Here is a 20158-nt window from a genome sequence, read left to right as displayed (position 1 = left end):
GTCATGATCTCGCGGTTCGTGGGTTCGAGCCCCGCGTCGGGCTCTGTGCTGACTGCCAGCTCAGAGCCTGGAGCCTGTTTCAGAGTCTGTGACTCCCTCTCTCTCTGACCCTCCCCTGCTCACGCTGTCTCTCTCTCTCTCTCTCTCCTAGAAATAAATAAGAATGTTTAAAAAAAAAAAAAAAAGAAAGAAGGTGCTAGCCTAAAATGCACTGGAGTGGGCACTGTAGGTGTCCTGACGGCATGCGCCTTTCCCGGCAGGTGTCCCGCGTCCTGCAGCTGCTGTGGATGCTGACTGCTAATGGTTCAGAATTGGCCCTTCCACAGAGAATGGCCCTTGGAAATGCCACGTTGGCCCCGGCCAGTGACTAACTGATAGGGGTGAATAAAACCTTACCATGAGTTAACTCCCACTCCAGCTCTCCCCATGGGATAAAGTGAGGTCAGACTTCAGGGAAAGCCAATTCTCATGCCTCTTCCCCTGACTTCTCCTGCCTCCTTTATACTCCCTGACAGTTTCCTCCCAAGTACAGTCCCTCTAGAAATCAAAGGCATAACATCCAGATCTGCCTCTAGAAACTACCCCTAAGATATTCACTGAAATGAAATTTTAGCTTCTGAAGGTCCATGACTCCTGCTGCCTTTCCTCTGTGCTTGAGGACAGCTCAGGAGCCAAGGCGATGGCACCGGCCTTTCCCCCCAGCCCTGCACACATTTCCAGCCTAATTATGCTTGAGATTAATACTTAGTCAACATGATAATCAGAATACTTCTTCCAGGAGCCTCAATGGTATTCAAATTAAACATTCTGTTAGTGCCTAGTTTTGTGCCACAACGTGCTAGGAAAGTATTAGGAATGGAGCAATGAGTAAAACATAACGTTTGCCCTCTCTGCTTCTGGTAGGTAGAAGAACATAGAGTAAGCAAACATCTTGTCTAGCATCCTCTTGATCACACTAACCCGTTAGCCCCTCCACCAAATTTAGCTCCTGTGATGTAGGAACGTTTCTCTGTCTTCCCTTCTGGATGGGAAGGGGTCTAGAAATCAGGTGAATTCAGAACTGTTCACAAGAACAGCCTTCAGTGCCGCTGTGGAGGAGAGCACTGACACGTCTCTTTATTAGCTCCTTCCTCCTGATTGGGAGTGGGGCATAAATGTGTTATTTCCTGCAGATCTTCCTTGGAGTAATTCAGTTTTCTTATTATTAAAATATTTATTTATTTTTGAGAGAAAGACAGAGTGTGAGCAGGGAAGGGGTAGGGAGAGAGGGAGACACAGAATCTGAAGCAGGCTCCAGGCCCTGAGCCGTCAGCACAGAGCCCGATGTGGGGGTTGAACTCACAAACTGAGAGATGATGACTTGAGCCAAAGTCAGACGCTTAACCGACCGAGCTACCCAGGAGCCCTTGATGCACTTTTCGTTTAAGAAAATATTCCATGGCTTGCCTCCCTCTGTGAATAAAGTTGCCCCTGCTTGTTTTGGGGAAGGCCTCCTGCCACAACACTATGGTGTTGATTGCTGGGTGCAGTGTTGCCGTGTGTCATCTGCGGGTTACTCATGCGTGCGTGTTTGCTTCCCAACCACTGCTGGGAGAGTTTTAAGGCAGGAAGCAAAGAATGTCCTTTTAAAATGTCTTCTTAAATTACTGAATATGTGCCCAGAGTCCATTTTTTTTCTTATGCAAACTTCATTGAGAAAATAATACATTTTTAAAAATTCCTTTTTATTTTTAATTGTAAGGTCTGTAACTTCTCTCAGTCCCAAGTTTTCTCACTTATACCATGAGATTGAACTGAAGGAATTCTAGGGCCCTGTTCATCTCTCACCTGTTCTCATCTTTTATTCCCTCTTCTATGACATGCTGTATTTAAACAACATGCAAAATAATTTCTTTCAGACTATGTCAGCATTAATTTTTGCTATTTAGTTAAAAAATCCAAAAAAAGATTGTGTGTGTGTGTGTGTGTGTGTGTGTGTGTGTGTGTGTTTGCATGTAACTGAATCTGTATCAGGGTCTATTTCTGCAGCTTTTCGACTTAATTTTTTTTAAGTAAGCTCTAAGCCCAACATGGGCTTGAACTCATGACCCTGAGATCAAGAGTTTCATGCTCTAGTGATTGAGCCAGCCAGGTGCCCCCTTACTTAATATTTTTAATCGAATATCCTAAATGAAAAAACAGAAATAGTAGTAAAAAGAAAAACCCACAACCAGGTTGCATATTAGTGTAGGAACACTGCTATCACAAACAACCCTAAAATCTCCGTGGTTTAATGCAGTGAAATAAAATAACATAAAGTCTATGTTGCCTCACAAGCCAATGCCATCAACAGGATAGAAACAGGAGTGGGGCGGTCTAGTGTCTGCTTCATATGGTCACTTAGGAACTCGGAGACTTTCTGTCCTGGGACGTTTAATCTTTAACACGCGGGCCCTTAAAGTTGCTACAAAAGGGGGAAAGAAAGCAGAGGATTACCCACAGGAAATTTTCATAAGCCAGAACTGGAACTGGCCCCTTTCCATTGGCCAGAATTCAGCCCCGTGGCTCCAACATGATTCCTGGAACCGGAGCCTGGGAATTTAGCCTCACAATGTGCCTGGGCAGCAAAGGGAAATCACGGATATCGGTGAGCTCTCGAACGGTCAGCCTTACCTAGTTTTCAGGCTTGCCAGTATTTGAGCTTGAGAGCATGAGAGGGCCTTGCTGTGTTCCTACACACTTATCCCACCCCCTCGCCATGCCCCCTTCGGTTCCTTTCTCCCCAATCGCACCCCGTATCTTTTTGTCCAGTCTCATCTTTACTTTTATTTGATACCTTGAGGTAGGGAGAGAGAATGGGAATGTGGACGGGACCCCTAAGGAGACGATTTTCATGGACAAGACAAGTGGGAAAAAATAGCTCACTGGAACATGACATGGGTTTCAGAAAGGGAATTGGGAGAGGCAGCCAGTGAGCCAAGAGAGGTTGGTTTGACTTGGTTTGAGTTGGTTTGATATGGAAATGGATTTTATTCCAAAAGGAGACAAATCTCAAGACAAAAAGTTCACTTCTCCATGTAGTAGAAGACGATGTTTTGATCAATATTTTATTAACCTATTATAAAATTTAGATTAAAGATCCTCTTTCCTGTCTTTAACTGCATTGGAAAGACTGGCATCCACAGTTAAGAATCATAACCATTGAAGGGTAACTCATTCCAGTTGTTATATTTTTCACATAAAATCAACACACGCATACATTCAATCATTTAGGAAGATATTTTCAGAAAGAACATCATTCGTTTTCTGTCTTAAACCCTTCCAACATGGAATGGGAAACCAACATGTACTCATTTGTAAGCTTGTGAAGACACATTGAACAAGCTTGCCCAGCAGTTGAAACCATATCACTGCAGCAGGAAATCTACCCCGCTATTCTCCAGGCTGCTCCCAAAGAGTTGCAGTTTCAGATATTGTAGTAATTTTGTAATGTAGATTTCTTTGATAGGGAGTCCTTGCCCCAAACACTCTCTGACTTCAGATCATGAAAGATACTGAGTCATCTTTTTGTCTGATTGATTAACAAAACTTCATCTTCCTTTCCATTTGTTATGCTTGGTTTAATAAAAACACTTTCTGGAAACAAGTTCTTGTTTAAGTTTGTAAGTGGCATGTCTTACTTAGACCTAAAATTCTTGTGCTAGACAATTTCACAGAGCCAACAGACACAAAAGTCTGGCCAAGAAAGATTCTCATGAAGGGCTTAAAAGCGGCAAATCCTTAGAAGTTCAGAGCAAGCAACAGGACTTGCTCCTCCCTCCCCCCAAATATTAAATGGGATTAGATACATCTATTCTCAAAACCATATAAAACAATTGCATAGTTAACATGTTGTTTCTTTTCTTTAGGGCTTTCCTGGAAAAGATGGGTCCTCTGGCCCTCCAGGACCACCTGGGCCAATTGTAAGTATTTCCAGAAACTACTGGGATTCCAGAAACTACTCTGCTTTAAAATATTTCATTTCTTTTGAGAAGTTTCTTTTTACTCAACCTTCTTCACCTTGGCAGCCATTTTTGCTATAGGTTAACAACTCATTCCTTGGTACAGAGCTCCACCTAATATATCTATGTTGCTTGATAATTCTATCAGAGTCACTTTGGCTCTCCATCGCCTGCATTGATTTAGTTTACCTTAAACATAGCTAAGGCTTGAATTTGAAAGAACTACACCTGACTAATAGTGTGGCTTCTAAAAAATATCTCCCTTACTTTTATGATAGTTGGGAACAGGAATGAACAACGGATCCTGAAGTCTTGGTGTTAAGGGAGAAGGAAGCTATCACTGTGTGTGTTTGTTACTCCTTGAGAGCTGGCTGTCTTCGTGGAGAACGTATGAGTGCTCACCTTTGCCCCATTTCCCTCTCTCTCTATTCAGGGCATTCCCGGAGCCCCCGGAGTCCCAGGGATCACAGGAAGCATGGGACCTCAAGGTGCCCTAGGGCCACCTGTGAGTATGCAGCAGTAGTCAGTTGCTCAGTCATCCCTTGGTTTATTTATGTGTTTAACTTTACTAGCATCTCTGTTAGTCAAAAATGTTTATTCAGTGCTGGACTCTGTGGGAATGCATGAAGGAAACCAGAGAAGCTTCTGGGGGAAAGAGTAAGGTCAGACTGTGCATGTATTGTGGCTAGAGACAGATGGTCCCAATAGGGAAAAATCAGCTATGCTTCTGCTTATGTATATTTCCATTGTTTGCGATTCTTTGTCTAGGTGAATTCACTGCCATCCTCACAGGGATTGAGGGTCTAACAGCTATGTGCTAAACAGGCCTGTCTCCTGGGCAAAAAATACAAAGTTGAGAAATTCAAGCATTAGTAAGAATGGGAATAGATTTTTCTTTCAAAATCCAGCAAGAAAGACAGGATTTCCTCTAGAAACTCACACTCACACATAAGCAAATAAATGTAAAATAAAAGCCAGTAAGTGGAACTAATAACCTCGTATTTTTGTGCTTCTGATTTCTTAGGATGTTTAACTGTGATCAATGGGAGGGGTAGAGATAGGATGGGGCAGAAAGAAATGAGCACATCTGGGTCGGTTTCCTCATCTGTAAGCTGAGGTGGTTGCACTTAATAGTCTTCAAAGCCACATTTGGCATCTTCTGTGACGTTCAAGTTGTCCCTTCTAGGTGTAGGTATTAGTCAGCATTCTGACATTGTCTGTGACATACTAGATCTGTATCCATGAACTAAAGCAATTGGAGATGTGTAAATGTATGCAGTACTGCAAACAGGTGAAGAACTTGTGAAGAGTGAAATCTGAAGGGTGAGGGTGGAGATGTTATGAGTTAAAATTCTATGGCTGCCATAACAAATTACGGCAATCTTGGTGGCTTAAAACTACACACATTTATTAATTTATAGTTCTTTAGGTCAGAACTCTGGCACGGTCTCACTGGGTTAAAATCAAAGTGTTAGCATTTCCTTTCTGGAAATGCTAGGGGAGAATCTATTTCTTCGTCTTTTCTAGTGCCCAGTGACTCCATCCATTCTTGGCTCATGGCCCACTTGCATCTCCAAAGCCAGCAGTGGTTCATCTCTCCGGCCATCCTTCCCTAATCACATCTCCGTCTGAACACAGTCTTGAAAAGTTTTTTGCTTTAAAGACCTATATGATTATATCTGGGCCACTGGATAATCCTAGAGAGTGTCCCTAGATAACCTCGAGATGCTTGAACAAATCACATTTGCAAAGTCTCTCTTGCCACATAAGGTAATATATTTACGGGTTCTGGGGATTAGGACAGGGATGCTCCTGGGGGTGCTTTTCCTGCGCACCACAGTCATCCAAACATGACAGGAACATTGGTCTCATTCGGAAGGACACCCCTCTCCTTCTGGCTACCCAGACTGCCATAGTACTTTTTATCCTCAAAACTCACGTCAGTAAAATTATGTCATCCTCAGAGTTCTTTCCCAAGCTAAGATTTATGTGACATCTCTGCAGGTGCACACATACACACGCATACACACGCATACATGTACACACACAAGATATAAATGTAAGAAATGCCTCTAGATTTTAGCAAACACATCTTATTTGCTCTCATTATTTAGATGAATACTCTCCTCAGTAGTTGCTTTACAGAGGCGTATACTCATTCCAAATACAGCGTCGTTGTTCAAACACTTTTATATCTCCTCTCTTCAAATCCAGCTGATACTGGGTCACAGAAGAAAATTTGATTGTTTTATCTTCACACATTTTTTTAATCCAAAATGGTATTACTAATTACAGTCATGCATATGGAAGCATACTCTAACACTCACATGCGTGATCATACACAAGCACACATGCATGCACATGTGCATCACACACACACACACTCACACACACACACACACACACACACACACACACACACTCCAGTCTCTGCCATCCTTTCACTGCAGACTTTTCCGTTCATTTGCTCCTAGGCTATTTCTCACCAGAAAAGAGGTTTGAAAACATCTCTGCTACCAGGCTTCAGTCTGCTTCCCAAAATGCATTCCTGGGAACAACAGTTCTGGAATATGTCAGTGGGGCTCAGAGAGGAAGGGGAGCAGGTTAAAGCAGTGCCAGAGACTGTGCATCCTAAATCTGTTTCTCAGAAAGTTATGACATCAAAGGCTTTGAGGCATCCTGAACTAAAATGAGAAAAAACAACAGCTGGTTTAATTTGGTTAATAAACTCAAGTGTGCATGAGCTGATCTTTTTGCCCCTTGAACTTTTGCTGATACCTCCTAGAACTAGTTTCCCTTAACCTGAGCTGGGTTGATCTGATCCATGAGAGACGGAATAGGAGAGAAGAGCCAGCTCTGGGATCCTATGGGGAAGAAAATGGGGGGTCCGAGGGGTGGGGAATGAACGCATTAGGTAAGCAGAACCCCCTCTGCTCAGCCACCTGGCCTGTTGGAGCTCTGGAATATGGGCATACAGAAATGCCAAGAAACTACTTCCCGGAAAGAAAACACTCCTTAATAATATTGTCTTCCATCGTTGTAAGTCAACAGAAAAGGGACCTTGGTGCTGGCATGAGGGGCCCTGTGGCACTGCTATTTTTATCCGAGACAGATAGCACTTAGTGTGTAGGCGCTGGGTGGGACCCCGCAGTGGCGGGTCACGGGCATTCTCCCAAAACCCAGTTGTTCTCGGAACTGCGCAGCCCAGACTTCTCCTCGTGCTCCGGGCCGTGAGCAGCCAGGTGCCTGCTGGCTGCCAGACTGGCGTGACTAGTAAAGCAGGCTTGGTGTCGTGGTGTTAACGCCTTGATTGATTTCCCATGGATGTCCGTCTAGGAAGGCGGGAGGGAAAGAGACCAAGAAAGACAGACCGCCCCGCTGAAAATAGCAACGTGTTTCCTAGGCGGGTGCCAGGAACGTGCGCTTTCGCACGCTCCGCCTCCAGCCACCGACTGCCTCCGGGCGGGCGGAGCGTGCACTGCGGTGGCTGCGGCCTGATTCCTACCTGCAGTTGGAGACTCAGCTAAAATACAGTGCCTCTCCTGCAGGGGAGCACACAGAGATGAAGCTCATGGAAGAAGGTGCCCGGAGGTTAGCTTGAGATCAATATAGGAAGGTGGGCCCACTGCATCATTTAAAGAGCGCTGCATTAGAAGTCAGGACTCCTTGGGTGGCTCAGTTGGTTGAGCATCCAGCTTCAGCTCAGGTCATGGTCTCACAGTTTGTGGGTTCGAGCCCCATGTGGGGCTCTGTGCCAACAGCTTGGAGCCTGGAGCTTGCTTCAGATTCTGTGTCTCCCTCTTTCTCTGCCCCTCCCTTGCTCACACTCTGTCTCTCTAAAATAAATAAACATTAAAAAAATAAAAAAAAAAAAAGAAGTCAGGACTCCTGGGTACTAGATGTGGCCCCCACCTGACCTTAACTAGCTGTGCCAGCCACGTCACTGAAGCAATTTATCTAGACTCTCAGGACCTCAGTTTCCTAATTCATTCATTTAAAAATGTTTGCTGGGTAGCCACAAGATATACAAGAGACATGGGGAAGAGAGGTTCCGAGGAGTACAAAAGATGACCAAATATTTTTCCACATTCATGGATAACCTAGAGAGTGATTTGATTTTTAGATTTGTTTTTTAAGGTGCCTCTGTCAGGTAAGTGTCTGACTTCCACTCAGGTTGTGATCTTGCAGTCTGTGAGTTCAAGGCCTGTGTTGGGCCCTGTGCTGACAGCCCAGAGCTTGGAGAGCCTGCTTTGGATTCGGAGGAGCCTGCTTCGGATTCTGTGTCTCCCTCTCTCTCTCTGCCCCTCCCCTGCTTGTGCTCTGTCCCTCTGTCTCTCAAAAATAAGTAAACATTAAAATATATAAATAAAATATTTTAAAAAGTGTATTTATTTTGAGAGAGAGAGAAAAAGCACGAGTTGGGGGAGTGACAGAGAGAGAGAGGAGACAGAGGATCCCAAGCAGACCCTACACTGTGAGCAGAGCCTAGCTCGAGGCTCAAACCCCCTGAACTGTGCGATCACGACCTGAGCACCTAGACCAGGCGTGGGATGCTCAACGGACTGAGCCACTCGGCAACCTGAGAGTGATGTTTCTGATATAAGTAGGTATAATGAAAGGCAAAAAGCAAGAAATGCCTTAAGGAAAAGACAAAATTGCTATGAAAGTCCCATTGAGAGACAGAGAGCTACAGAAAGACAGGGAGGGAGAGGCCGAGAGAGACATACCCCCTGAGCTAATGGGGCAGGGAGAACAGCTTCTGAAGGAGATAGCATTTCACTTGGATCTTGAAAGCTGGGTGTGCTTTGCTCCAACAAAGACAGGGAGGTGGCATTGTTGAAGTGGGGATTGTGGTAAAACATAAAGCCAACACAAGGCTTTTGTACATTTTAGTATTTTTCAACTCTTTCTCTTGCTTCATGGCTCCTGCCACAATTAGGTTAAACACCCTCTTCTTTTCTCACCAAATTTATCACAGGAAGCTCTAACCCCCTCCCTGGCCTCTGCTCCAGCCCTCATCTCATCCATTCCCCAGTTGCTGGATGATCCTTCTAGTACATCTTTGCTGTGTCTTTCACTGTCTTGAATCTTCTCACCAGATTCTGTTACCAGAGGATGGGTCGTAAATATTCAACCAAGTGTATCTGGCCCTTCCTAATGAGCCCTTCCTTTCCCTTCCAGCTGACCTCACACTCTCCCTTGGAGTTGAGGCACCCCGAGTTATGTAAAGCTCCCCCAACATGTGCTATACTGTTTCACACTTGTTTGGTCTTTGGGACACTCTTCTATTTGTCTGGGCTGCTTTCTCCTCCTTGCTCCTCCACCTGGTGAGCTCTTGGCTAGTCTCTCTTTAAAACTGTGCATTTCCTGTGTGAGGACCCCCCCCCCCCAGCCTGAGACACTTCATTTAAATTGTCCATGCCAAGCCCTCTACTGAAATGATCATTCCTCAAGGGCAGAAATGTCATCATACTCACATACTCATGTTTTTATTTCTAGATTCCAGCTCAGTTTCATAGAAGGTTCTTAATAGGTCTTTGTTAAGAGGAAGAAAGAATGAACGTATGTTTGCATTCTAGTTAGGCTGATGTGCAGGGGAGTCTAGGAGATTATTCTTAGAGATGGAGCGTCCGACCATGGAAGACCTTTAGAGCTGAGCAAGGATGTTTTGATTTGCGTTAACAGACATCTTTAATGTGTGGGACTTGGACCATGATAAGATCATTCCTCTTCCCTCAGCACTAAAGTTCTGTGCACCTATGAATGTAGCTACTGTAGTTTCTTTTCTGTACATTTCAAGGGTTCCTAAAATTATAGGAGAATGTGCCTCTTTTTCTTGCCTACATCTACGGGGAATATGTGCTTTCCCTCAAAGCACACTTTGGTGGAGTTATGGACCTTCCCCTGCTCAGGAATTTTTATTTTGTTTTTGTTTTACTTTGCAAAAATCAAAAGAAAGATGTCAGAGACATTGGAATAACAAATAATTTCTTGCCGTACAGATATTCTACTAAATGGATCTTTCACTGAAACTGCCTAGCGGTGCCCTGTAGCTATTTAATAACCAGCATCGTGAGACTGAGTTTGAGGAATTTCAGGCCGGATTAAACACAAGCGTCCTCAGGTGCCAGAAGGGGCTGGTGTTGTCAGCTTTTGTTCTCACTCGGGTTCACCCTCTAATTTCTTTTTCTAAGTTTTAAATATTTGGAGGAAGCCAGTTTAATAAACAATAGCTAGCAATGGAGATGCCAAATAGTGTATTGGTTCAAAAATAAATATATTCTAGGTCAACTGGGTTTTAAGAAATGACTCAAGCTAGGGGCGCCTGGGTGGCTCCATTGGTTAAGTGTCCGACCTCGGCTCTGGTCATGATCTCAGGGTCTGTGGGTTTGAGCCCCACATTGGGCTCTGTGCTGACAGCTCAGAGCCTGAAGCCTACTTCAGATTCTGTGTCTCCTTCTCTCTCTACCCTCCCTCCTCATTCTCTGTCTCTCTGTCTCTCTCTCAAGATTAAACATAGAAAGAAAGAAAGGAAGGAAGGAAGGAAGGAAGGAAGGAAGGAAGGAAGGAAGAAAGAAAGAAAGAAAGAAAGAAAGAAAGAAAGAAAGAAAGAAAGAAAGAAAGAAAGGAAGGAAGGAAGGAAGGAAGAAACAGGGCGCCTGGGTGGTTCAGTCAGCTAAGCATCTGAACCTAGAGCCTGCTTGGAATTCTGTGTCTCCCTCTCTCTTTGCCCCTCCCCCATGCATTCTCTCTCTCTCTCTCTCTCTCTCTCCCAAAAATAAATAAACATTAAAAAAATTTTAAAAAACAGAAATGACTCAACTTCACACTGAATTCTGAATTGCTAGGGTTAAGTTGGAAAGATGGCATGGCTGTGTCTTAGTATTGTGTAATTAGGAAATGGAATCGAAGACACTGGCCATCAGAACTGTCGAACAGTGTTCTCATTCACTGTGCTGAAAGCACCCTTTCCTGGGGAGAGAACAGACTCCGGACACCAGCTGATGGGGTTCTGGTCCCAGCTTTTCCATTTTCTCACTGTGACCGTGGGCGAGCTATTCAACCTCTTCATGCATTACTTTTCTTACATGTACAATGGAAATAATTTCTCCTAGGGCTGTTACAGAGAATAAATTAGTTTATTTTCCAGGAGTCTTATAAGGATTAAATACATGAGTTAATCTTACAGGCCTGTTATAGGGTTAAATAGGGCAATGCACCGAGAACAATGCTTGTGACGTGGAAAAGGCAGCTGGGGTGTTAAACTGCTAGTATTTACAGATAGCATCCGAATATATTTAAAAGATGGAATATTCACTCATTTTGTTTGATGATTTCTGGCTTTTGTTTTGCATCAAATGCTTGAAAAGCTGGTTCTATAAGATTTATTTCATGGTAACAGAAGTAGCTCTTTTCTCCCGTTAGACCTAAAAGGGGACATTACTACATCTTTGGGGACTTGGCCATTTGTGGAGTCTAAGAAATGAGGATGACACCAGTACATCTGTAAGAATCTCAAAAGAATTGTGAGGGAAGGATGCCTTGTAAATCTTTAGCAAAAAAACCCCAAAAGTTTTTATATAGGACATTGGATACTTTGTAACAGAGTCAAGTCTTTTTCTAATGGTGTAGGAGCTCAATGCCTGAGAATGTATTGAATGTCTTTTTTTTTTTTTTCAATCAAGGCAGTTCAGATGAAGCTGCCATCCAGAATTGATGTAAAATTCATTCAGTTAACATATTTTTGAGCACCTGCTATGTCCCAAGCATAGTCCTAAGAAATGGGGAGACGGGCGTTTGAGAAATAGACACCAACTGCATATGGAACTTACATGTGGAGAGAGGTTACAGTGAGAATATGCTTTCTTTGTAGAGTTTGAGGCTCTCCCCCCACAAGCCCAGCTTGTATTTTTCATAAATCCTATTCCCTGGGGTACCTCGTTCCAAATAATGACGACATTATTAGATGCTAGTACATTAGCCTTGTAAGGAACCCCAGAGACCATTGAATTTAATGGCCTGATCTTACAAAGAAGCTCAGAGAGTTTAAGTGGCTTACAGATCCCATGTCTCATCTAGTTTTTTCTCAAAATATTAGTATGAAAAATTTCAAACACACACAAAGTTGAAAGAATGTAGAGTGAGCACCCATGTACGCCGAGCTAAGGTTCTACTGTTATGTGTATGAGTGTGTGTGTATTTTTAAATAAAGTTCTCTTGGGCTTTGCTTTGCTTTTTTAATTTCTTAAAATGTTTATTTATTTTTGAGAGACTGAGAGAAACAGTGTGAACAGGGGAGAGACAGAGAGAGAGGGAGACACAGAATGTGATGCGGGCTCCAGACTCTGAGCTTTCAGCACAGAGCCCAACGCGGGGCTCAAACTCATGAGCTATGAGATCATGACCTGAGCTGAAGTCCGCTGCCCAACCAATGGAGCCCCTCAGGTGCCCCCATCTTGGGCTTTGTTGATTGCAATCTTGAAAAATTATCTTATGGTCCACTAAAGGGTAGATTTCTTCTTCTGGTTGAAGTCAGTTAATATTTTTCTTCTCACTTTATTAGCAGAACAAAAGGAAACTCAAGGTCAGAAGAAGCAGACAAGAGTCCTAGATTTATAATAAATGTTTCAGTTTAATATTGGACTTAGTTGAATGTTTGAGCAACTCTTTTATGCAGGAAGCAGGCTAGGTGGTTTTAGAAATATAAAGTAATAGGAGCGCCTGGGTGGCTCAGTCGGTTGAGTGTCTGACTCTTGGTTTCTGCTCAGGTCATGGTCTTACAGTTTGTGGGATCAAGCTCTGTGTCGGGCTCCATGCTGATGGTGCACAGAGCTTACTTCTGATTCTCTCTCTTCCTTGCTCTCTGCTCCTGCCCAGCTCATGCTTTCTCTCTCTCTGTCTCTCCCTCTCTCTCAAAATAAATAAACTTCAAAAAAAAAAAAAAGAAATATAGGGGCGCCTGGGTGGCTTAGTCGGTTAAGCGTCCAACTTTCGCTTAGGTAATGATCTCGCGGTTCGTGGGTTCGAGCCCTGCGTCGGGCTCTGTGCTGACTGCCAGCTCAGAGCTTGGAGCCTGTTTCAGAGTCTATTACACCCTCTCTCTCTGACCCTCCCCTGCTCACGCTGTCTCTCTCTCTCTCCTAGAAATAAATAAAACATTTAAAAAATTAAAAAAATATATAAAGTAATGTAAGTTATGGTTTCCAGTTTTAGAGATCTTACCGTCTACACAGAAAGAAGAGAATCCATGAGCTGATTTGCAATTAAGTAAATGGGACGATAAAACAAGCAGTGTCAAATAACTGATATTAGAACATTCCTACTGCACTTAGAAGTAGAAGTTGATACTTCATTTATAAGACTTATGCTTCTAAATACTTTAACATTTTTCTTACATTTCAGATGTCTCATGCACAAGGTAAATCGGGTCTGTGGGAATGAGAAAGTGTAATTTTGAGGAGTGGCAGATAGGGAGGCTGGAGTAAATAACAAAAGACTGAATTGAAGAACCAACTTATCACATGGGTGTGTAAGAACCACCGAGTGATTTTGAACAGAGGAAGGGCTGCCATCACTCAGTGGTCTCTGAGCTTTGTAAGTTGTATGCTGGTGGCATCTGAGGAAGGACCAGTGGTTCTGTGGGGGGAGACTTGGAAGAGGAGTCTTCAGTTAGGGAAGTCAGTTGAAGGAAGTTGCAAATGGCCTTGTGTGAGATTGTGACATGGGAAGGGTGGCACTTGGGTCATGGAATAGAAGGAAAGGGTATGAGAAATTGTGATGCAAAAATTGTGTGTGTGTGTGTGTGTGTGTGTGTGTGTGTTGAATAGACGTGCAAGATGCAAGGGGAGGGGGGAGACAGACAGAAACAGTAGTGCACTCCAGCTGCTTGCACACCTGCTCAGGGGAGTAGGTTACATGCTTCTCCTCCCTTCTCAACTCCATCTTGAGTGACAGCACCTTTATAGCTTGAAATCCACCATGGTAGATGGATTTACACCTCAAATAACAACTAACACTATGATTCAGGGCATCTTATTTTTCCAGAAAGTCAATATACCTGCACACCACGGGGTAAAACCACAGTTTTGAATTTGGGTGACTGTTGATTGAGTAGAGATTCTGGAGAAGATATTTGGGAAGGACGTGTTGATATTACTGTAAAAACAGGAACAGTCTGACAATGTAGGTAAATGCCATTCCCTATCTTTTTCGTAGAGACTATAAAAATGTTGTTCAGTGAATTCTATTACATTGTTTCAGAGTTGAAACAATAGATGAAATGCTCTGAAGACATATGTTTTGCTTATTAGTGTCATTTCATTACAGATACCTTGAAAACTCCATTGTTTTTTCAGTAAAACTGAGTGCTGTAATCATACAGTATCTTATGGGTCAAAGAGTAGCTAAGCCACAAAACAAAATACGAATTCAGCTGAGAAGTCACCTTAATATGTGTTCCTATTATCAGGGAGAACTGTGGGGAAGGAATTGTGGGCTGTGATGCCAGACGGAAAGCAGAGTCGGGTTATGGTAATTCACAAATGTCATCTCTTAACCTGAACTCTTAGGATGGAAGATTTTTTACTTCCTTTGAGAGATATTCTTTTACAAAGGGAAACAATTTAGTTATTCAGCAGAAGTTTCTAAGATAAATTAGGAAGCATCAGCAGAGTACAATCTGTGGGGGGGGGGGATGCAGTGTTTAGGGTGAAAATATGTGAGCAACCTATTCAGTGAAACTACATCGCAAAACAGTATTGCCGCATGATCCCAATTTTGTGTTAAAAAAATACAATCTCTACCTATTCAAAGGGTGAGGTAGTAAAATGTTTCAAAGAGCTACTTCTCTTTGCTGGGATTACAGGTTGCTATTTGCTTATTCCGGTTGTGTACCCGTTTTTGCTGTAGAATCACTAGAGCTGAGAAAAACATCTTAATAAAAAGAAGAAAATGTGCGTTCTCATTATGCCCAGCTGTGTGACAAGTAGCTTGATGGTTTCCATGTTTTACAGGGCATCCCTGGAGCAAAGGGTGAACGAGGAGAAAGGGTAAGTATCCTCTGGCTCGGTTTATCCTGCACAGCTGGCTGCATACCTTTCATCGCCCCAAAGCCCGATAAAGGATGACCATTTACTGTTGTGATTATTCATTGCTCTTATTTCCCTCCCTCTCACCTCCCTCTCCTCAATTTACTGGACTGTGAGCACATTGTCAGGTGTAAAAATGCCCCGTGGGCATCAGGAGAGGGTTTCTAGTTGCATCTCTGCTACCATTCAGCTAGATGACCTCAGGCCCGTTTCTTTAAGGATCAGATGGAGAGAATCAAACTCCTCTTAACTGCAGAGTGGATTTGAGGACAAATTTCTGTAATGGATGTAAAAAGGCTTCAGAAAAACAAAATCTCTATACAAATGCCAGGTAGTAGACAGGCTTGTGTCTTCCCTGATGGGCCAGTATTCGCACCCAATGGCAGACATAAATCATCGAACTGGCTGTGTCATGGAGGTCAGTTTATTTTAGGGACCTTCTCTCTCTTTTGAGAAATTGTGCAGCTGCTGATGGAATTGTGCTATCGCCCGAAAGAACTGTGCTGGGTAGTAGAAACAGCAGTGGCCCTTGGCCTCATCCAGTTACCTCTGTGAGCAACATGTTTTACTCTGTTCATCTATAAAATGGGTTTATGGCCTTTTCTTTGTGTTGTTATTAATGTTAAATAAGCCACTGCCTGAGAAAATGATATATTTTATAAGCTCTAAAGAGCTATAAAAGAGGCATTAAGTGTATATGGGTTTGTTTCAAAACTGTTAAACTTGTTTAGAATCTGGGACCAGAAACACATACTTGAGCCTTTACATTTAATAAAGACTCCCAGGAACCTCGCACCAGGAGTGACAAATTGCATGACCTTCTCCACACATGGTGGTCAATCCTGTCTGTTATGGGAGCCACAGGGACCAGGTGGGAGCAGCGGGTTAAGCCAAGTCTGCATTCTGGAAGTGTCGCTGCCCGGCAGAGCTTGGGCTGAGAGTCAGGAAGATGCTTCTTTCTCATCCAGGGTGATCTGCAGTCTCAGGCCATGGTCCGAGCAGTGGCGCGTCAGGTGTGCGAGCAGCTCATCCAGAGTAAGTGCATGACAGTTTCAGATGTTGTTCTGTTACTTGTCCAGCTGGGAATCTGCCCCTCCCAGGAGGGCGCGACTCAGGAGAACACCTCCAAAGCTTTGTCTTGGCGCAGATGGGTAAGCTTTACAGACGGCCATAGCTGACCCATTTAAGAGGTCATTCCAGATCACCCTCGAGTTCTGTATGGTTGTCAGATACCTATTCCTCTGTGGCTTCTGTGCATGAGCTCTCCTTTTGCCCATATAGGTCTAACTTGACCTCCCCGATCACATCTTTGATTCTTTCTTCAAATGGATAGATTTTTTTTCCTCAAGTACTCAACACTCGAAATCTGCCAGACTAAGGAATCAGAAGCTGCTTTCTTTCAAAAAGATGATTCATGGTGTTGATTTCTATCAACTCGTTAGATTTAAACCAATACCTCCTTTTTGTCCTTTTCTTTTGATTAGCCTGAGGTCCTTCACTTTATTCTTTAACATTTATGTAAATATAATGTAATAACGCCCCTACACATACACGAGGGTGGCCTTCATGTGACGTTTTTGACATGACACTTGTGCTCATGCCAAAAATTACACTGGAACATGCTTTATACGACATGCCCTATTTCTTCATTTTCAACTCGAACTGTCCCACAGCACAGTATTCCAAATACTGATTCATGTTCATTCACTGCATACCTACCTGGGTCTTTTTTTAAATTTTTTATGTTTTTATTTATTTCTGAGAGAGAGAGAGACTGCGTGAGCAGGGGAGGGTCAGAGAGAGAGGGAGATACAGAATGTGAAACAGGCTTCAGGCTCTGAGCTAGCTGTCAGCACAGAGCCCGACGCGGGACTCGAACTCATGAACTGTGAGATCATGACCTGAGCTGAAGTCGGACGCTTAACTGACTGAGCCACCAGGTGCCCCCATACCCACCTGTTTTGTGTTTCCCCCAGGCCCACTGATGTTTTGTCTCAATAGTAACCAAAGGCTTACTAGTGTGGGCCCTTCCCTTTGCCAATAGTTTGTTGGATTCCAGTAAGGTCTAAGACTATGTAGAGATGAAACCCAGCCATCTCTGGCTCAGCTCTGCTGTCAAGCCCCTTACTCTGGTAGCACACTGCCCTTCTGTTAGCTGAGTGGCTGCCTCAGCTCTGACAAGTTACGTTTTTTGTAACCCAAGCATGCCTGGGAGTCCCGTGAGCATCCAAGTAGGCCTTATGTCTGGGTCCCAAATTCCATCTACAGTAGATAAATGCAGATCTCATCTTAGAGAAGGTGTGCAGCTAAGGTTCACATTGGCCTGGGAGAGTTTTCGTTAAGACATAAATCATGCAAACCATGTACAAAGCTACAGTCTTCAGGTATAGCAGTAATGCTTCCTATATTTTAACTCGATTTCATTTTATATATTGTCCAAACTAAATGTGTGTGTATGAGAGAGAGAGTTTACCAGTTTTAGTTTTTATTTAAATTTATTTATTTTGAGAAAGAGGAAAACTGGGTGGGAGGGGCAGAGAGGAAGAGAGGGAACCTGGGTGGGAGGGGCAGAGAGAGAGGGAGAGAAAGGGGACCCCAAGTAGACTCCTCACTGTCAACACAGAGCCCGATGTGGGACTCGAACTCACAAACTGTGAGATCATGACCTGAGTTGAGATTGAGAGTTGCATGCTTTACCCACTGAGCCACCCAGATGCCCTGAGAATTTACTAGTTTTAAATGAAACTATTAAAGTTTAATGCCAAAATAAGATCATTAAAAACACAATAAATTATAAAAGCCAAGTGGAAGATTAAGTGGAACATGTCCAAAGGTAACCTGGGCCTTGGATTATTTTGTAGATTTCTCATTTCAAGTATACAGTAAATGGGCAGGTAATTATTTTAAGGAAATCTAAGGGTTAAATCCAAATAGGACTCCCTGGTCACAATATGTGGGAGATTTCACAATAGTTGCTGTCGTATTCCACCGTAGAATACAAATCTTATAAGAATATATGATTATTTAAGACATGCCCTACAAACGGAGAGTTCAAAATCGAGTTTTTCCTCTCGGGAATTCTCAGATTCTTGTGAATGACTTCGAGGAAGTGAAAGCCAGCAGGGAGTTACACAAGAAAGCTGAAATAAGCCTGTAGAATAGGGAGGCCCTGCCTCTCAGCGCCGTTGTGAGCGAAGAAATAGGGGAGACCGCGCGCCACTGTATGAGCAAGCCCTCACCTGCCCAGGGCTGTTTCTGGCACCCCAGCCATCTTCCCCCATGCCACTGCAGGTTCCGCTGGGCTCTTTATGTCGTCACTTGGGTTTCTCCTCAGAGCATCATTCATCAGTTAGCTTCTAATTATAAAACCATCAATTATCTGGTTTTTAGTCCAGAGCTGATTGGAAGAATGACTAGGAAAGGTTGTGTGGGAAACTGTGTGAGATCAAAGTGATGACAGCTAGAGATGTGATGAAGGACGGCCCCTTGTCAAAGGAACAAGGGGAAAAGCAGAGGTGGAAATGTCCATTCCCCCCAGACAGTCGTGGACATGCCTCCAAATGGCCCCTGAGTCACCAGCAAGCCAACCTAGTTTTGGTCATGGTCCTGTGCTTAAGAATGCATTGAGTATATCCTAGAAATAATCCATCTACAAATGGTTACTATTCTTTATTTCGATTTGGATGTTTGAAAAGGGATAGATTTTCATCTAGAAAACTCACTTATGTGGGAAATCTTATCTTCTGATGTTGCCAGAAGACTGCATGAAGCATTATGAGTATCGAGCACTTTATGAATCTATACTTCTGATTATTAAGATACATTCTTCCAGGGGTGCCCAACTCTTGATTTTGGCTCAGGTCATGATCTTACAGTTCATGGGTTCGAGCCCCACATCAGCCTTTGTGCTAACAAACAGAGCCTGCTTGGGGTTCTCTCTCTCTCTCTCTCTCTCTCTCCCTCTCTGTGCCCCTCCCCCATTGATGCTCACTCGCTTGCTTTCAAAATAAATAAATAAATAAACTTAAAAATAAATAAAATAAAATACATTCTTCCAGGCATAACTGAGTTAAGGGATTATAGAAGAGAGTGCCAGATTTTTTTTTAATAAAGCTCGAGGGAGTTTCTGCAGCTGGGACCCAAGTAAAGGTTCCTACAAAAAAGGCTTGGCGACGAAGAGAGGAATTGAAATAGAACACTTGTCTGGGGATTTGTGAGCAAGAGGGTGGAGCAGGTTTTGTGGGTTTGGAGAAAAGACAAATAAATTGGAGGGGGGTGGTTATTGCTAGAGAAAAGGGGCAGCTGGGTGAAGGTTTGAGGGTCAGATAAATGTTGGGGGCGAAGATGAAATTTATGATTTCTGCCCTGTGATGTTTACTGAGATGCTGATGTGAGCTGTAGAATTCCAAACACTTGAGATGTGACTTGAATACAATCCAGCTGTTCGTATCATCCAAAGTAAAATGTAATAATTTTTAAGTTGGAAACCAACATATTCCAGAGGGGTGTGCTTTTCCTCTGGTGGTTATCTAACAGAATTTTTCAGACAAATAACACCGCTCGTCTCCCCTTTCTGTGTGTGACAGGTCATTAAATGCTGTCTTTGCCCTTTTGTGTCTCAGGTCACATGGCCAGGTACACAGCCATCCTCAACCAGATTCCCAGCCACTCCTCATCAGTTCGGACCGTCCAGGGACCTCCCGGGGAGCCTGGCAGACCAGGCTCACCCGGAGCCCCTGGTGAACAAGGACCCCCAGGGACCCCAGGCTTCCCCGGAAATGCAGGCGTGCCAGGGACCCCAGGAGAACGAGGTAAGCTGGGTCCCTTCTCTCACTGGAATGCCCCCAAGCTGTGTACAGTGCAGTGGAGGGTACCACCGATGCTCACACAATGATGAAGTCCACAGTAATGAGTGTACATGAGTCCCACCCCATCTATTCTTTAGTGTCTTACTGATCTATCCCCAAGATTGAGAAAGTTGAGAAGTCTACAAAGTCTTTCATCAAAAGCTATATCTGCCCCTATGAAAAAAGAGGATTGGGACCCCCAACTCACCTCTCAGAGGCTTGTGAGCTATTGAGAGAAAGATAT

The 20158-nt window shown here is 43.6% G+C and overlaps 1 protein-coding gene across 1 annotated transcript in view; it reads left to right on the top strand.

Moving 5' to 3' along the window:
- The window catches only part of COL14A1 (collagen type XIV alpha 1 chain), a 203667-nt gene that overhangs the window by 161630 nt on the left and 21879 nt on the right, over positions 1 to 20158 (top strand). The window contains exons 40-44 of the mRNA XM_077764526.1: positions 3888 to 3941; positions 4414 to 4485; positions 14993 to 15028; positions 16036 to 16102; positions 19690 to 19878. Of these exons, the coding sequence (XP_077620652.1) occupies positions 3888 to 3941; positions 4414 to 4485; positions 14993 to 15028; positions 16036 to 16102; positions 19690 to 19878 (418 nt within the window). The remainder of the gene's footprint in view (positions 1 to 3887; positions 3942 to 4413; positions 4486 to 14992; positions 15029 to 16035; positions 16103 to 19689; positions 19879 to 20158) is intronic.

This window comes from Crocuta crocuta, unplaced genomic scaffold, assembly GCF_008692635.1.
Source record: "Crocuta crocuta isolate KB4526 unplaced genomic scaffold, BGI_CrCroc_1.0 scaffold260, whole genome shotgun sequence".
In the NCBI taxonomy this organism is placed as follows: Eukaryota; Metazoa; Chordata; class Mammalia; order Carnivora; family Hyaenidae; genus Crocuta; species Crocuta crocuta.
The sequence above is the reverse complement of the archived record's forward strand: the minus strand, read 5'-3'. Positions and strand labels throughout refer to the sequence as shown.